The 13,466-nt window shown below is 35.3% G+C and overlaps 1 protein-coding gene across 1 annotated transcript; it reads right to left on the minus strand.

The window, feature by feature from the left end:
- Positions 1-712: 712 nt before the first annotated feature.
- Positions 713-13,128, minus strand: Cap-d3 (chromosome associated protein D3). Its single transcript, XM_073074626.1, has 10 exons — positions 12,610-13,128; positions 7,999-8,230; positions 6,893-7,008; positions 6,156-6,382; positions 5,601-5,910; positions 4,550-4,624; positions 4,096-4,153; positions 3,714-3,835; positions 2,957-3,154; positions 713-1,610 (listed from the first exon to the last, which is right to left on the minus strand). The coding sequence occupies exons 1-10, from the start codon at positions 12,822-12,824 to the stop codon at positions 1,433-1,435; spliced, it is 1,731 nt and encodes a 576-aa protein (XP_072930727.1). The 5' UTR covers positions 12,825-13,128; the 3' UTR covers positions 713-1,432.
- Positions 13,129-13,466: the final 338 nt, after the last annotated feature.

Here is a 13,466-nt window from a genome sequence, read left to right on the forward strand (position 1 = left end):
AGAATGTACTGAGATCAAGACAATTTTCTAAAGATTAATGTGATAAATATTTTGCATACCCTCGTAAATAGCATTGTTATTTGAAATACTATTTATATTATGAGTAGTCTTACATTTTTCAGGTCAACTATAAAATAAAAACATATGTAAATATTCGAAAAATTTTATTCTTTGATAATAAGGAACACAGAAATATCTATGGCACGTATAATTATAACGACACAGGTACTAGAGTACCAAAAAATACGAATAATTCCCATCTACTAATAATATACTTATTAACTAAACATTTATATATTATTTTAAATGCATTATTTATTATCAGTAATATTATCTTAAAAATCTATCTCAAAAATATTTGGAGTCGTAGAGTAGAATAAGGTATACATTTATATAAATTAGACAATTTATATTAGAAATATTTGAATAACGAGAAATAAAAGTGAGGTAGAATTAAATTCTCCTTAAGTATAAAAATAAAATATTGTACAAGTATAAAATAGAAAACGATACAGGAATGATTAGTAAATATGGCAACGCAAATATCAAATCATGGCTTACAATATCGCTAAACTAATTATTTTCATAGTCATACAACTTCTACTTATAACAATTTTAGTTTGATTATATGGCATATCTTCTAAATTATTATGATTACATTATGACAAGAGCTAATTAGACCCATTAATACACAAATTATCATAAGTTTATCATAATTGTAGGTCCACAAATAGTCACATAATACCTGCTTGTATTAGCACAAATTACAGCAAAACTATTATATATTATTATTATTATATTTCACTTTAGGAAACACGTGTACCTAGTACCATAAACATGATTTATATGAATAATATTATCTTGACACTAAAAAGTCTCATGTCAACATGATTTTTTTATATTCCCAAAGAGCCAAGGCATGCAAATCAGTCCACACAATCATAGCCTGTCTTAATAAACAAACACTTCACCCACGTCGATTATGCTGTTAAGCAGACATACCTCAGGGTGAGCATAGACTACAACATTTACTAGTTAATAAATCGTCGAGGTGTTCCAATGTATCACACATTCACGAAACGAAACAATACACTTGACGCTTGACGCTTATTGCAACGCCATTTCGCACAGTTTTGACTTTGCTTTCAAATTAGGCATTCGTGAGAAAATAACATTATATGGACACGCTCGAAAAGATCGTAGTCTATACTCACTTCTGAATCTATATTTCGGATCTGCGAAAATATTCATACAACAGCATAATCTCAATCCCGCAACCCGCAACATCCCATTACACCAAACCATACAGTTCGTTCAACAGCATCATTACCAATTCAAACATAAATATGTAGTATGGCATCCACAGTACATATAACCTTGGCAATTTGAAAACATGTGTGGGTTGATACTAGGAGAAGCGTTCGCGCTTCCATCAAAAGTCAGTTCTGACGAACTGCTTGTTCGTCGTTTTGTAGACCTCGATGACGTCAGAGTCCTCTGTGTCGCTAATGTAGCCCTCCTGGCCGGTGTAGAACGTCGGGTTGATCAGAAGCGGTGCCGCAGAAAAAGCGATCAAGTTACGCCTTGGGAACAGCGATTTCCAAGTGTCGCTGCAAATAAAGAAATTATGCTGTAGAACAGGCATGAGCAAAGAATTTGCTACGCGGGCCAAAATTACTAAAAATAATCTAGGGAGCCTAGATTTTTTATTAATATTAAAAAATAATACGTATATTGGTAATAAAAATATTTATTGTGAAATATATTTATTAGTATTCAAGGATTGTAATAAAGTTCATCTTTTAAAGGAAATTAAGGTACATGACCAAAAAAAAGATAGTACCTATATATAAGTACATAACAGAATAACAGATGTTTATTATAATCTTACTGTACTTAAAAAAGAACGAAAATATAATATAAATTTAAGTTTGTTTGATGTCGACGAAGCTTGTGTCTGATATTTTTATATTTCGTGACAAATTATGAGATTGATTAAATTATGTAATAGCTTGTAACCGTTCGCGGGCCATACTTTGGCTACTCCTGCTATAGACAATTTCCTTCGGTATTAATAAAGTTACGTACGTTGTATCCACATCGCAAAATACACCATACAAAAATAAAAGGTAACGGTAATAATACAGTATTTTAACGGCCGCATTATGATATTCATTACAATTAATGTTATCTAGACAAACATGAAGACATCAATAAAAGCCGACTGTAATAGTGGCGCTCAGCAGAGCAGAGAACGGTGTTATTCTAACGATGTCCGTCGCTTTACACATTCAAACTGTTCATTTACAGACACATAAAATAATAATTGGCCTAGTGCGAGTCGAAGAAAACAGCAGCGATTAACACTGTTTTTTACTTATCATGCAAAAATAGGTGTGATGGTAGTGCCGTCAAAGTCGAACCTAACTTTCAATATTCTACCACTATCAAAATTGAAAAAATGTTGTGTCTAATCCGGTCTTAAACTACTCACTTGGGGTGTTTTTTTTTTTTATAATATAGGAGTAGGAGACGAGCATGCAGTCCATCTGATAAGTAGCTACTGCCGCTACTGGATCAATCTGAGGTTGATTACAGATGTCCATGGGGATTAGATATACCTACCTGAGGTCGGCCACAGATGCGCCGCTACCCCTGAGGACTAAGCTGGAACGCCTCGGAAAAGTCTGTCTCCCTTACCACACCCTTCAAACCGGAACACAGCAGCGCCTAACACTGCTGTTATTAGTCAGAAATAGGTGTGGCGGTGGTGCCGCCGGAGTCGAACCACAAAGGGTTCTACGAAATTGTTGGTGACATCCAATCATAAACTTATGCAAGTAAAACTGCAAGTCCGCTCTGAATATAGAAATGAATCGCGTCGCCATAGCAAATTGTATGACTACACCTGCTCGGAACAACTTCAGAGCGGTCTAGCAGTTTGGCGATAACTTACTTGGGGTGTTGGTTGAACATGATGGGCAGGTACTCATCAACGGGCAGCATCTTGGTGAGGGGTTTCGAGGCGATCAGTTTCTGTGCGCCGCGCAGCGTGATCAGGTAGCCGAGGGTCCAGTACGAGTATAGGGGCTTCGTGATGTGCTCTGTTACGTATTCTTCCTCCTCGTCCTGTAGCACCTTGCGGCCCATGTACCTGGTACAAACGACTATTAGGGGGCGTCCGTTTATTACGTGAGGTATTTAGGGGGAAGGAAGTCGAGCCAAATTTCATCGAATCTTAATACTTTGGGGAGAGCGGGTTTCGTCAAATATCACGTATTTTTACCACACGAGACATAGTACAATTGCGAGAGCATAGTGTTGAATTATAATATATGTGTGCGTGTTTCTTCATTAAATATGTCCAACTCTTACACAACAATGGTCTTAACTTTTAATAAATAAAAATATTAAAATTTTATCGACTTGGAAAGTATTACGTAAGAATGGGTGTGATAAAAATTGGTCATCTACTTGATTTACCTTTACAATACTGTTGAAACGAAGTTCCTTCATTCCACTTGTGGTAATAAAAAATCGTTATAGGGAGTATAAAAACCGATTGTGTAACCTCTGTACTAAACATGTGATATTTTGTTTTAATAAATTAATGATCCTGTCTCAATATTTAAACTTTATAATGCATATTTAGACCTTTTTACCTAAAGAGGGCTCTCCGACCGCATTACGTATTTTAATGAATTATTACTTACATGAAATCCCAGTCAAGGCTGTTCAGCTCCTCTTGAACCTGTTTAAACCTCCTCTGGAAATGCGGCACGAAGTGGACATCATCTTCCAGAATCATCGTTACAGCGTAGCGTTTTTTAACAATCTGAAAATATTAAAAACATTTATTTACATTCACAGCAACACACTAAGATTATCTATGTGGATGCACACTCACAAAGAAGGAGACACAAGCGACCAGACTCAAAACATATCTAAATTCATCATTTAAATATTTGCCCAGCGCACCCGAAACCCATTGAGCGTCAGTCCGTTGCCGTGACCGTTACAAGGGCCATAAAACAGGTTAATATAATAACTAATAAAGTCTAAATATAATTATACCATTAATCTAGTTTTACGTACCATTTCCCAGATGCTGTAGTGACTCAGGAAACACCCGACTTCGCCTGCTTTCATTGGCCTGGAATTATTAAAGCGTTAATGAGTCCTCCAAGTCAGCAAGTAGAGATAGGGCTCCGTGGTTCAATACTGAGGCACCTCAACTTTTTCAAATTTATGTGGAATACCTGAGAGGACTTTAAAAAGTTATCTAAATAAAGTCTACCAATACGCACTTGGTCAGCGTATTGGTATGACCAGAATGAGAAGTTATTCTAAGGAGACCCGTGCCCAGCAGTAAGACAGTAATGTATTGCATTGACGGTCTACTCTGTAGGATAACTCTGTGGGTTAATGGGTGTAAAATATTAAATCCGACACAAACCCGTTGTCCCAACCACGGATTATTTTTTAAGGTTCTCCCTGATCCAAAAAAGATATAGCAAGAAAGGCAAGGATAAATAGAAAACCAACTAACCTCTTGTAGTACGGATCTTCATAATTTGGCATGAGAGTAATGGAGAGTTTGTCTAACTTATCCAATGAGATGTTTCTGAAATAAAATGTTCAGTGAATTATATTATAAATCATTCGATTATAAAAAATAAACATCACTTAATATTTGAGGACTTTCTAAAACAATCCTTAAAAGGGATTGTTGATTCTTAAAGGGAAGGAAAGTCTCTGCAAATAAAAGAAAACTACATTGATCCTTAAAGGGAAGGAAAGCCTCTGCAAAAAGAAAAAAAACTACATTGACAAGAGAATCATTATTAAAAACAAGATCGTTACAAAAAACCCCGAGTGCTTAAAAATATAGCCTACGTCTCTCCCACAATTTAGATGAATTCATTAACACCTCATATGTTAAAATCCATCAAGCCTGCGGTGGCTATGAGGAATGCCGAAAAATGAGACATACATACATGCGCTCGAAAGGTTTAAAGTGGTAGAATCCTCTATGGTTTGACTCCTGCGACACCACAACCCCACCTATTCATGCCTAATAAGAGCAGTGTTAAGCGCTGCTGTGTTCTGATTTGAAGGTTGTGGTAAGGGATAGCTAAGGCATTCCAGCTTGGTCCTTGAAGTCTTCGTAGGAATCTAATGTTATCTGGGGTAGATGACAGATGTCAATGGGTGGCAGTGACCTCTTACCCTCAGGTGGACTATTTTTTTTATAATATAAGAGTAGCAGACGAGCATGCAGTCCACCTGATGGTAAGTGGCTACTGCCGCCCATGGACATCTGTAATCAACCCCAGATAGGATTAGATATTCCTACCTGGGGCCGGCTGAGGACTAAGCTGGAACGCCTCGGAAAAGTCTGTCTCCCTTACCACACCATTCAAACCGGAACACAGTAGCGCTTAACACTGCTGTTATTAGGTAGAAATAGGTGTGGCGGTGGTGCCGCCGGAGTCGAACCACAAAGGGTTCTACCACCTTCAACTGACTGCATGCTTGTCTGCTCCTATGTCATAAAACATATAATAATAATATCCACCGGAGTTGGATAGAGATATTACCTGCCATCCACAGCTGTAAACAGGGTCACGTCCATGCCAAGCTCCTTAAAACTCATTGCCATTAGATTCCGTCGCATTTCCCGCCTTTCCAGGTTAATCATGAATATCTCACTCACGCCATACTTCGACTTCTTCGGATAAGAGACACGTCTCTCAAAGTGTTTCATTAACGGTATTTGTACATTGCGCCCGAGGGCTTCCAGCTTAACATTCCTCAGCTGTTCCAAGTCCTCTTTAATATCAACTGTTTCCTCCAGCGGCGTCACCAAAAACCCGTACAAGAAATCGTTGCATATAAAATTCTTTATACCTTAAAATAGAAATATAAATAACATGACTAAAGTAATACAAGTCAGTAATTTATTTATATTTTATAATAACATGCAAACAAAATTTAATGTGAACATCATATCTTAAAATATGTGAATAGATTAAAAACTTAAAACACACTTACTTACTACGTTAAAGGATCTCATAATTCTTAACATATTATAGGTATGTTAATCATGCATAACACACAACATGCATTACATTACATAAGTTTCTGAAGTGTACCATTTTTCAATGCGTTAACAGCAAATGTTATGATATCATCTTGTGGTCCGTCATATGATGGGACTTTTTTGTGGTTATATGTGAGCCGATCAGCATCCTTGTGTCGTAATGATACTAGAACAGCTGTGTGCACCATTGGCACGTTGAAACAGCCCTTGTCTTCTCGGTATACGATTGGCTTGTATTCATCAGTCCGCTGGTAATAATATTGGTCAGTCATGCCGCACCTGAATAAAACAAAATATTTTATTACTTCAAAATAATTATAATTTAAAAACTAAAAATCACTCTAAAATCGCACAAGGATAAACGTTAATCCTGATTCCTGGCGATCTTGATGAGGGGAATGGGATAAAATTATTAAAATCGTGTATTGTCATCGGTTCTTGATAATTGTTCAGAATTTTAAATTAATCGGACCGTTAAAAGTGGGTAAAAACCGAGTTCAAAGATTCCGTTACATACATGTGTAATTAGCGTATTGTCAGTGGCCGATCTGATTCTAACAAATAATACTTCGCCTGACGTATTAAAGTACACATAGCACATTGGTGTATTGTCATTCCGGCGTGAAAATTTCAATACAACAACAACAACTGCATAACTTTCGCTAACAGTAAGCAGCTGACAATACGTACCATTTGAAACCGTTCATTCATACATATTTAAAATACCACATACTTTAAATGAATGAAAAATATTATGTGTTTATTATACTAAGATGTAAAACAACAAACCAAAAGTTGGAGTAAAGTGAGTCAGACACAAGCATCGGAGCAACGATGGTGAGGTCCTTATGGACAAGAGCTTTGAGAGTCTTGGGGTGCGTTATAAAGGCATCCGCATCTATCATCTGAAACAAATAATTCAGTGTCAAATATTATAGTATCTAGCATTCATATATTTTCATATATGACTAGCTGACCCGGCAAACTATGTACCGCCTCAAAATCTATTTATCAAATATATTTCATATAAAATATAGCCTATGTTACTCGTGGATAATGCAGCTTTCGAATGGTGAAAGAATTTTAAAATAGGTCCAGTAGTTTTTGAGCCTATTCATTACAATCAAACAAACAAACAAAGTTTTCCTCTTTACAATATTAGTATAGACTAGCGAACGGACATGGTGTCCATCTGATGGTAAGTGGCCATTGCTCTTGGACGACACCAATCAATTCCAGATAGAATTAATATCCAGTTTGTCGTCGGCCGTAGATGGGTTGCTACTACTGAAGACTAATGCCCATCAATATAAGTTAATATCATCATCAATTAATAATATTAATAAATCTATTCAATATTTTGCCTGTAATTGACAATTTCTTCATACTAGACATTATCAAATTTCGATGTTTGGTAAATAAAAATTGGATAGATTGATTATTAATAAGAGACGTAAGTTGTAACGGCCATATACGTGTCAATTACCACATCCATCGAGCCCGAACACGCCAGCATTATAAGGCACATTGCAGTTATACGGCAGAAACATAGATTAGTAAAGATACTTCGCCGCCTTGAAATTGAATGAAGCCACAAATGGCTTATTACTAAGTTCTTTTTTTGAATTCTTGACAAATAAAAACATTTTTAGAGAAAATTTACGAATAAATAACTAATACTGCGTAATTTACATTATAAATAAATAATTATTTCAAATATTTTAGGGACATTTTAGCACGGAGACGTGGCAAAACTTTTTTACGCAACTTTATGTGTACCAGTACCTAAATGTACCCAGTTTTTGGTACATTTTCTTGTTAGGAGTGAGTAATCTTTACTAATCTATGGGCAGAAATAAGAAGTACCCATACAAATGCTGGTATGAAATACTTACAAACATAAAGTCAGCCCACTTCTTCCTGGCGAAATTCAGGGCGGTTTCCCTTAACTGTATAACGTGGTTGTAGTGCATCATACTCCAGTGCAATGGACTGTCCTCGTCCGGGTGCAGGGGCCCGGTGGTAGTGTCGGCTGTTATGTTCACGCCATTGTAGTCAGGACCGAACACCTTCTCCCATTCTCTCAATATCTCAATGCTGTTGTCATTATTGTAGTCACTGTACACCCTGGAGAAATAATGGTTTATGTTTGAAATTTGTTTCTTTAAGAACATCTAAAGATTTTAAAATTATAAATAGACTAAGATATTTATGTATCTACTAGCTGACCCGGCAAACGTTGTGTTGGCATATAAATAAAAAATATTAAGGGTGAACAACCCTTATCACTTAGGCGTATGAAGAATAGTGGCCGATTCTCAGACCTACTAAATACGCATATAAAATTTGGTGAAAATCGGTAAAGCCGTTTCAGAGGAGTACGGTAACTAACATTGTGACACGAGAATTTTATATTATATAATATAAGATATAATTTTAAACAATTGGCCAAGTGCGAGAGGAACTCTCACATGGAGGGTTCCGTTACATAAAATTTAAATTTATTTTTAACCGACTTCGAAAATGAGGTATTGTGTTCGGTTATATGTATTTTAGTTCTTATAATAATATTTGTTATAGAAGTAAATGCATTGTGAAAATTAATGCATAAAGCGAATGATGCCGAACAATAACGATTTCTTGTAGCGACTCCCATTTGCTCCGAGATTTTTTAGTACTATTTGATGTTATAACGGCCGTCGGCCACTTTTTGATTTCTAGTGTCTATCTATTATTAGGACCGACAGACAACGGCGGCCTAGTGATAGGGTTCCGTTTTTACCCATTGGGTACGAAAACCTAAAAATGTTGCATAATCTATACCCATTCATTATTTTAAGTGACAATTGTAAGAAATTTAATTTAGTCTAATAAAGTTTTTAGGTATATTTCACAATGCTTTTAAAAGTTAAATAAGCAGCAAACCTATAATAACGAAATAGACATTATAATGTATTACTTATTGTTAAATATTTTTATAACTCATTTTCAAATCCATTCAAAATTTCAAACCCATTTCAAATATGAGCGTGTATCGTCTTTGTTTTATGCGAATTATTTAAAAGGAGTGTCACTACTGTGCTTCATCCTCGCCAACGAAATCTTATAACTAGCCTTGGTTCATACAACTGCAGGCTATGGATTTCAAAAATCAACCCCAGATAAAACTAGTGTCCTTCCTAACTGAGGTCGGCCACACGTACATTGCCAAAACCCTGAGGACTAAGTGGAATGTTTCGTATAAATGTGTCTCCCTTACGGCACCCTTCGAATCAGAACAGTTTAACATTGCTGTTATACAGTATTATTATTACAGTATTGCCTATAGGTATTGCGATAGTGTCTCCGAAGTCACATGACGAAGTCTTAAAAGGATAATAGATATCGCGTACCTATCAGAGTCTCTAAGTAATCTACGTATTCACAATCACACTATGCTCTTATTCACATATATCCATAACAAAATAGAGTACACTATTCAAAATTTGGGACGCAATAGCTGAAAGATGCCGGAGGGGTGGAACATTGACGCATTGCCGATAAATCCACCCCTCGCCAGGTGGGGTGGCCTAACCCAATTAAAACGTATCGATCGGCCGTCCTGCGTCGGTGCTATGCATCTCCACTCAGATTGAGGTCACTATTCGATGTCCATGATGATTTTGAATGATAACAAAATAATTTATAGAGAGACCATTTTTATAACTATTCATTTGTTTTCTTCAGGACGAGAAACTCAAAGACAAATACAGAAACATCCAAATTAATTTTAAATATTAATTATCTATATCTTCGCCCGACTTTCGACATAACTTAATCACCAAACGTGATTAAATTTGTACACAATAGCAATACGTATGTTTAAAATACCTATAATACGTTATAGGTTAAAAGTTTTCTAATTTTTTTAATTTCTGTCGTAAACAATTCAGCCGATTACGAAGTTATTTTAAACAGGCAAAAGAAAAAGAACATAAAATTAAATAACCATTACTTCTTGGTCAGACGCGAGATATTAACTTGTTGGTTTGAGATTTGACCTCTTACAAAGATATTAATATTTCGGATATTTTAAATATACTCCACGGGCAGAAAGACCAGAGTTATCACTTCTTTTAAATATTACTCAGAAGTAGGATCAAAAATTTATATAATAATAAACTGAAAGTTGGCTTCAATCAGTGTCCTAATTTTTTCTATGCAATAATAAGATCACATCTTAAACTTTGCCACATGATAATAAGGTCATTGCACTCGTTTAACAAGTCTGACATTCTCATATTATGATAAGCTAAATAAATTGTAAAAAATAATATTCATATTATAGTGATTATTTAGGTCATAGTATCATAGTACTGAACTACATTTAAAACTAATGCGCATGGTATAAAACTTCTCTGTTTGTTATTCGAATGTGTTATTTTTGTATAACAGACTATTTTATGGTTCATCATCAACCCATTATTGTCCCACTGCTGGGCAGGGGTTTCCTCTCAGAGTGAGAAGAATTTGGCCATAGTCCATTGAGCTAACCAAGTGTGTATTGGTAGACTTCATATAACCGTTGAGATTTTTTTTTAATTTTAATAATTCTTTCAGGTGTGCAGGTTGCCTCATGATGTTTTCCTTCACCGTTTACGCATGTGATCATTAATTTCTAATATGTACATTATTTTGAAAGATCATAGGTGCATGCCTGAAATTTGAACCTCGGAGCCCTCAATCGAGTTTTTTTTAACAACTAGGCTATCACATTTTATGATTAAAACATAAAAATTCATGTCGGTTGACTCCTAAGACAAGCAATCTATAGTTGTTACCATATTGTACACTGGCCCACATGCCGGTCTGTCAGACAGAGGGTTCTTATTTAATTCCCAACTGAGAACATGCCAATTGATAAATGTATCCGTTCCGGCCCTCCCTGTTAAGCTCACTGCTTAGGACAGGATGCAATCCTTTATCGTTACTGCACATTTGCAACATAGACCACATTGGCCCGCATATGCGAAGGGTTCCTAATTCAATTCCCTGTTGAGTAGATACCTCATGTGAGAAAATATCTGATCATTGTTCAGTTGTCTGTACATATTTGTTATGTGCCTACTTTTGTCACACCCTAATATACCAATGAGTGTAAGAGTATGGAAGTTTCTATTTATCACATTTAACCTCATGCTACATACAACTACTACAAATGCTTTAGTCATACTGATGGACTATTTAATTGTATCAGGCGTTACTTTACGGAAATCCATGCTATTAAGTTAAGATTAAAACTACTTCGCAACAATCCGCTACAAATATGTATGATGGCATATATTTTAAACCATGTTTAAAATACACCAGGTTAGTACAGTAGTTTTAATCTTAACTTAATGATGGACTACTATATTAGTATAACAATATCAGCAGTAACAATAGGCTTCTGCAGTGTTCATTCACACCGAAGTTAGTTGCCTTTGATAAAATCATAATTAATACCATGGCAAATTAGATCTTTCTTCCATGAATCTTGTTAATACATTATTTGCCAAGTGTGAGCGAACTCGCACACAGAGGGTTCTATACCACCAATGTTTCATTTATTTTCTATTTCATTCTAGTTATTATAGCAAAGTTTACTTCTATAGCAAGTATAGAAATAAATTCATTGAGAAAATTTACAGTATCAACCTATTACAGTTGAATAGATAAGCCAAAATGCCAAAAGGTCTCTTATCCTCAATCCCTTATCATCAAAGGGGGTCCCCCTTTAATGTTTGCTTTTTATTTTAAATATTTGTTGTTAATATAGTAACAAGACAATAAAAAATCCAATTTTAATTCAATATGGTTCAAATATAGTCCTGTGAAAAAAGGATAGGCAGCGGAGGTTTAGTAATAGGGACCCATTTTTACCTTTTTGATCCATATTCATATAAATCACCATATTTTCTAGAGGTTTGGACCCCTAGGATGGCTTTGGATTCATTGTTCTAATAGATACATTGGTTTTTATAACCAACATATTACATAGGTATTTGGCTGTAAGAATGTAAGTATTGGGCCGAGACTTTTCCATTGAGTCATTACAAACAATCCATTGTATGATTGTGTTATAACTGGATTATACTGTTTATAATCTATCGTTAATCATATTTTGGGCAACACATTGAGATCGGACAGTATGTAAGATTTCACGATTTCCTTCGAAGGAACTTAACGAACCCTGTTTCTTCTAAGTGATTGTTATTTTAGGGTAAAGATATACCAGAACCAAGTTTATTGGTTGAATAACCAATATAGTGTAGGTAAAAGCAAATAGATATGAACACTCAGACAATCGGGGTATCCTGTATGCCATCATGCGATGAAGATCAAATTCACAACTTATAGAAATATAAGTACATGCTATTAAATAAAACACAAGAAAATATTTGCTACAAGTAGACAACGAACCTAAAAGTAACAATACATATTTAAATATGATAAAGACAAATAAAATGAAAGATTAAATTACTCACCAGATGAACATCCGGTCCTTTGGATAGTCCAGATTATTCAGGCAGGACAAGAAGTACGGCAGGGTATGTGCCTTGTTGCGGACGAGAACGGTAACGGCTACGGTGGGCCATTTGTAAGTTGCGTTATAAACGGGGTTCGGAGGTTTCAGAGCTAAATAAGCCGGCAAATGACCCAGCAGACACGCTATCGCAATCAGTTTTAAGTGATTAAACATTTTCACATTACTTCGCTGTTATTCTCATTAAAATGCACCCACCGGCAGAATTGCAAATTCAAACTTTTTTTAACTGAACCATTCGATCGATCGCTGAGCCAAAGGAAAACGTAGACACCTCCGTTTACATCATTCATATATATTTGATTATTTTATCTAAAAAATTACGACTATCTTAAGTCTTTTGAACTTTTCTCATTTATTCTAACTTGCTTCCACTAAACCAATATTTTGCAATCCGCACTTCACAAATGAAAATCCAACTCGTCGGATCTCGGACTAACAATTGACACTGACAGATTTCACAAGTTGGCAAACTTTAAGATAGAAATATCGTGTGATATACTAGTCATACTACCGATATACTATCGATATGATAGTGATGTACTATTGAGCGATAGCTATCGCTGTGAACTACTATTAAAAGTTAAATTACGGTTTTCTAAGATAATCGATTTTAAATTTTATTTCAATACAATAACTTCTATAATTAGTCTGTTTAATTATCACGAAAATTCACGCAAGGCGTTCTACCTTTTATATGAGTCTATTTTGTTTTTATTCAAGACCGAAAAGTTACTTACGTAACTTAATTAGATCATTACCTTTATCTAAGCTAAAACTATGAAATAAAAAGTTTGA

Source organism: Epargyreus clarus, unplaced genomic scaffold (assembly GCF_041222505.1).
Source record: "Epargyreus clarus isolate Ecla_fem2 unplaced genomic scaffold, WU_Ecla_fem_2.2 ptg000007l, whole genome shotgun sequence".
In the NCBI taxonomy this organism is placed as follows: Eukaryota; Metazoa; Arthropoda; class Insecta; order Lepidoptera; family Hesperiidae; genus Epargyreus; species Epargyreus clarus.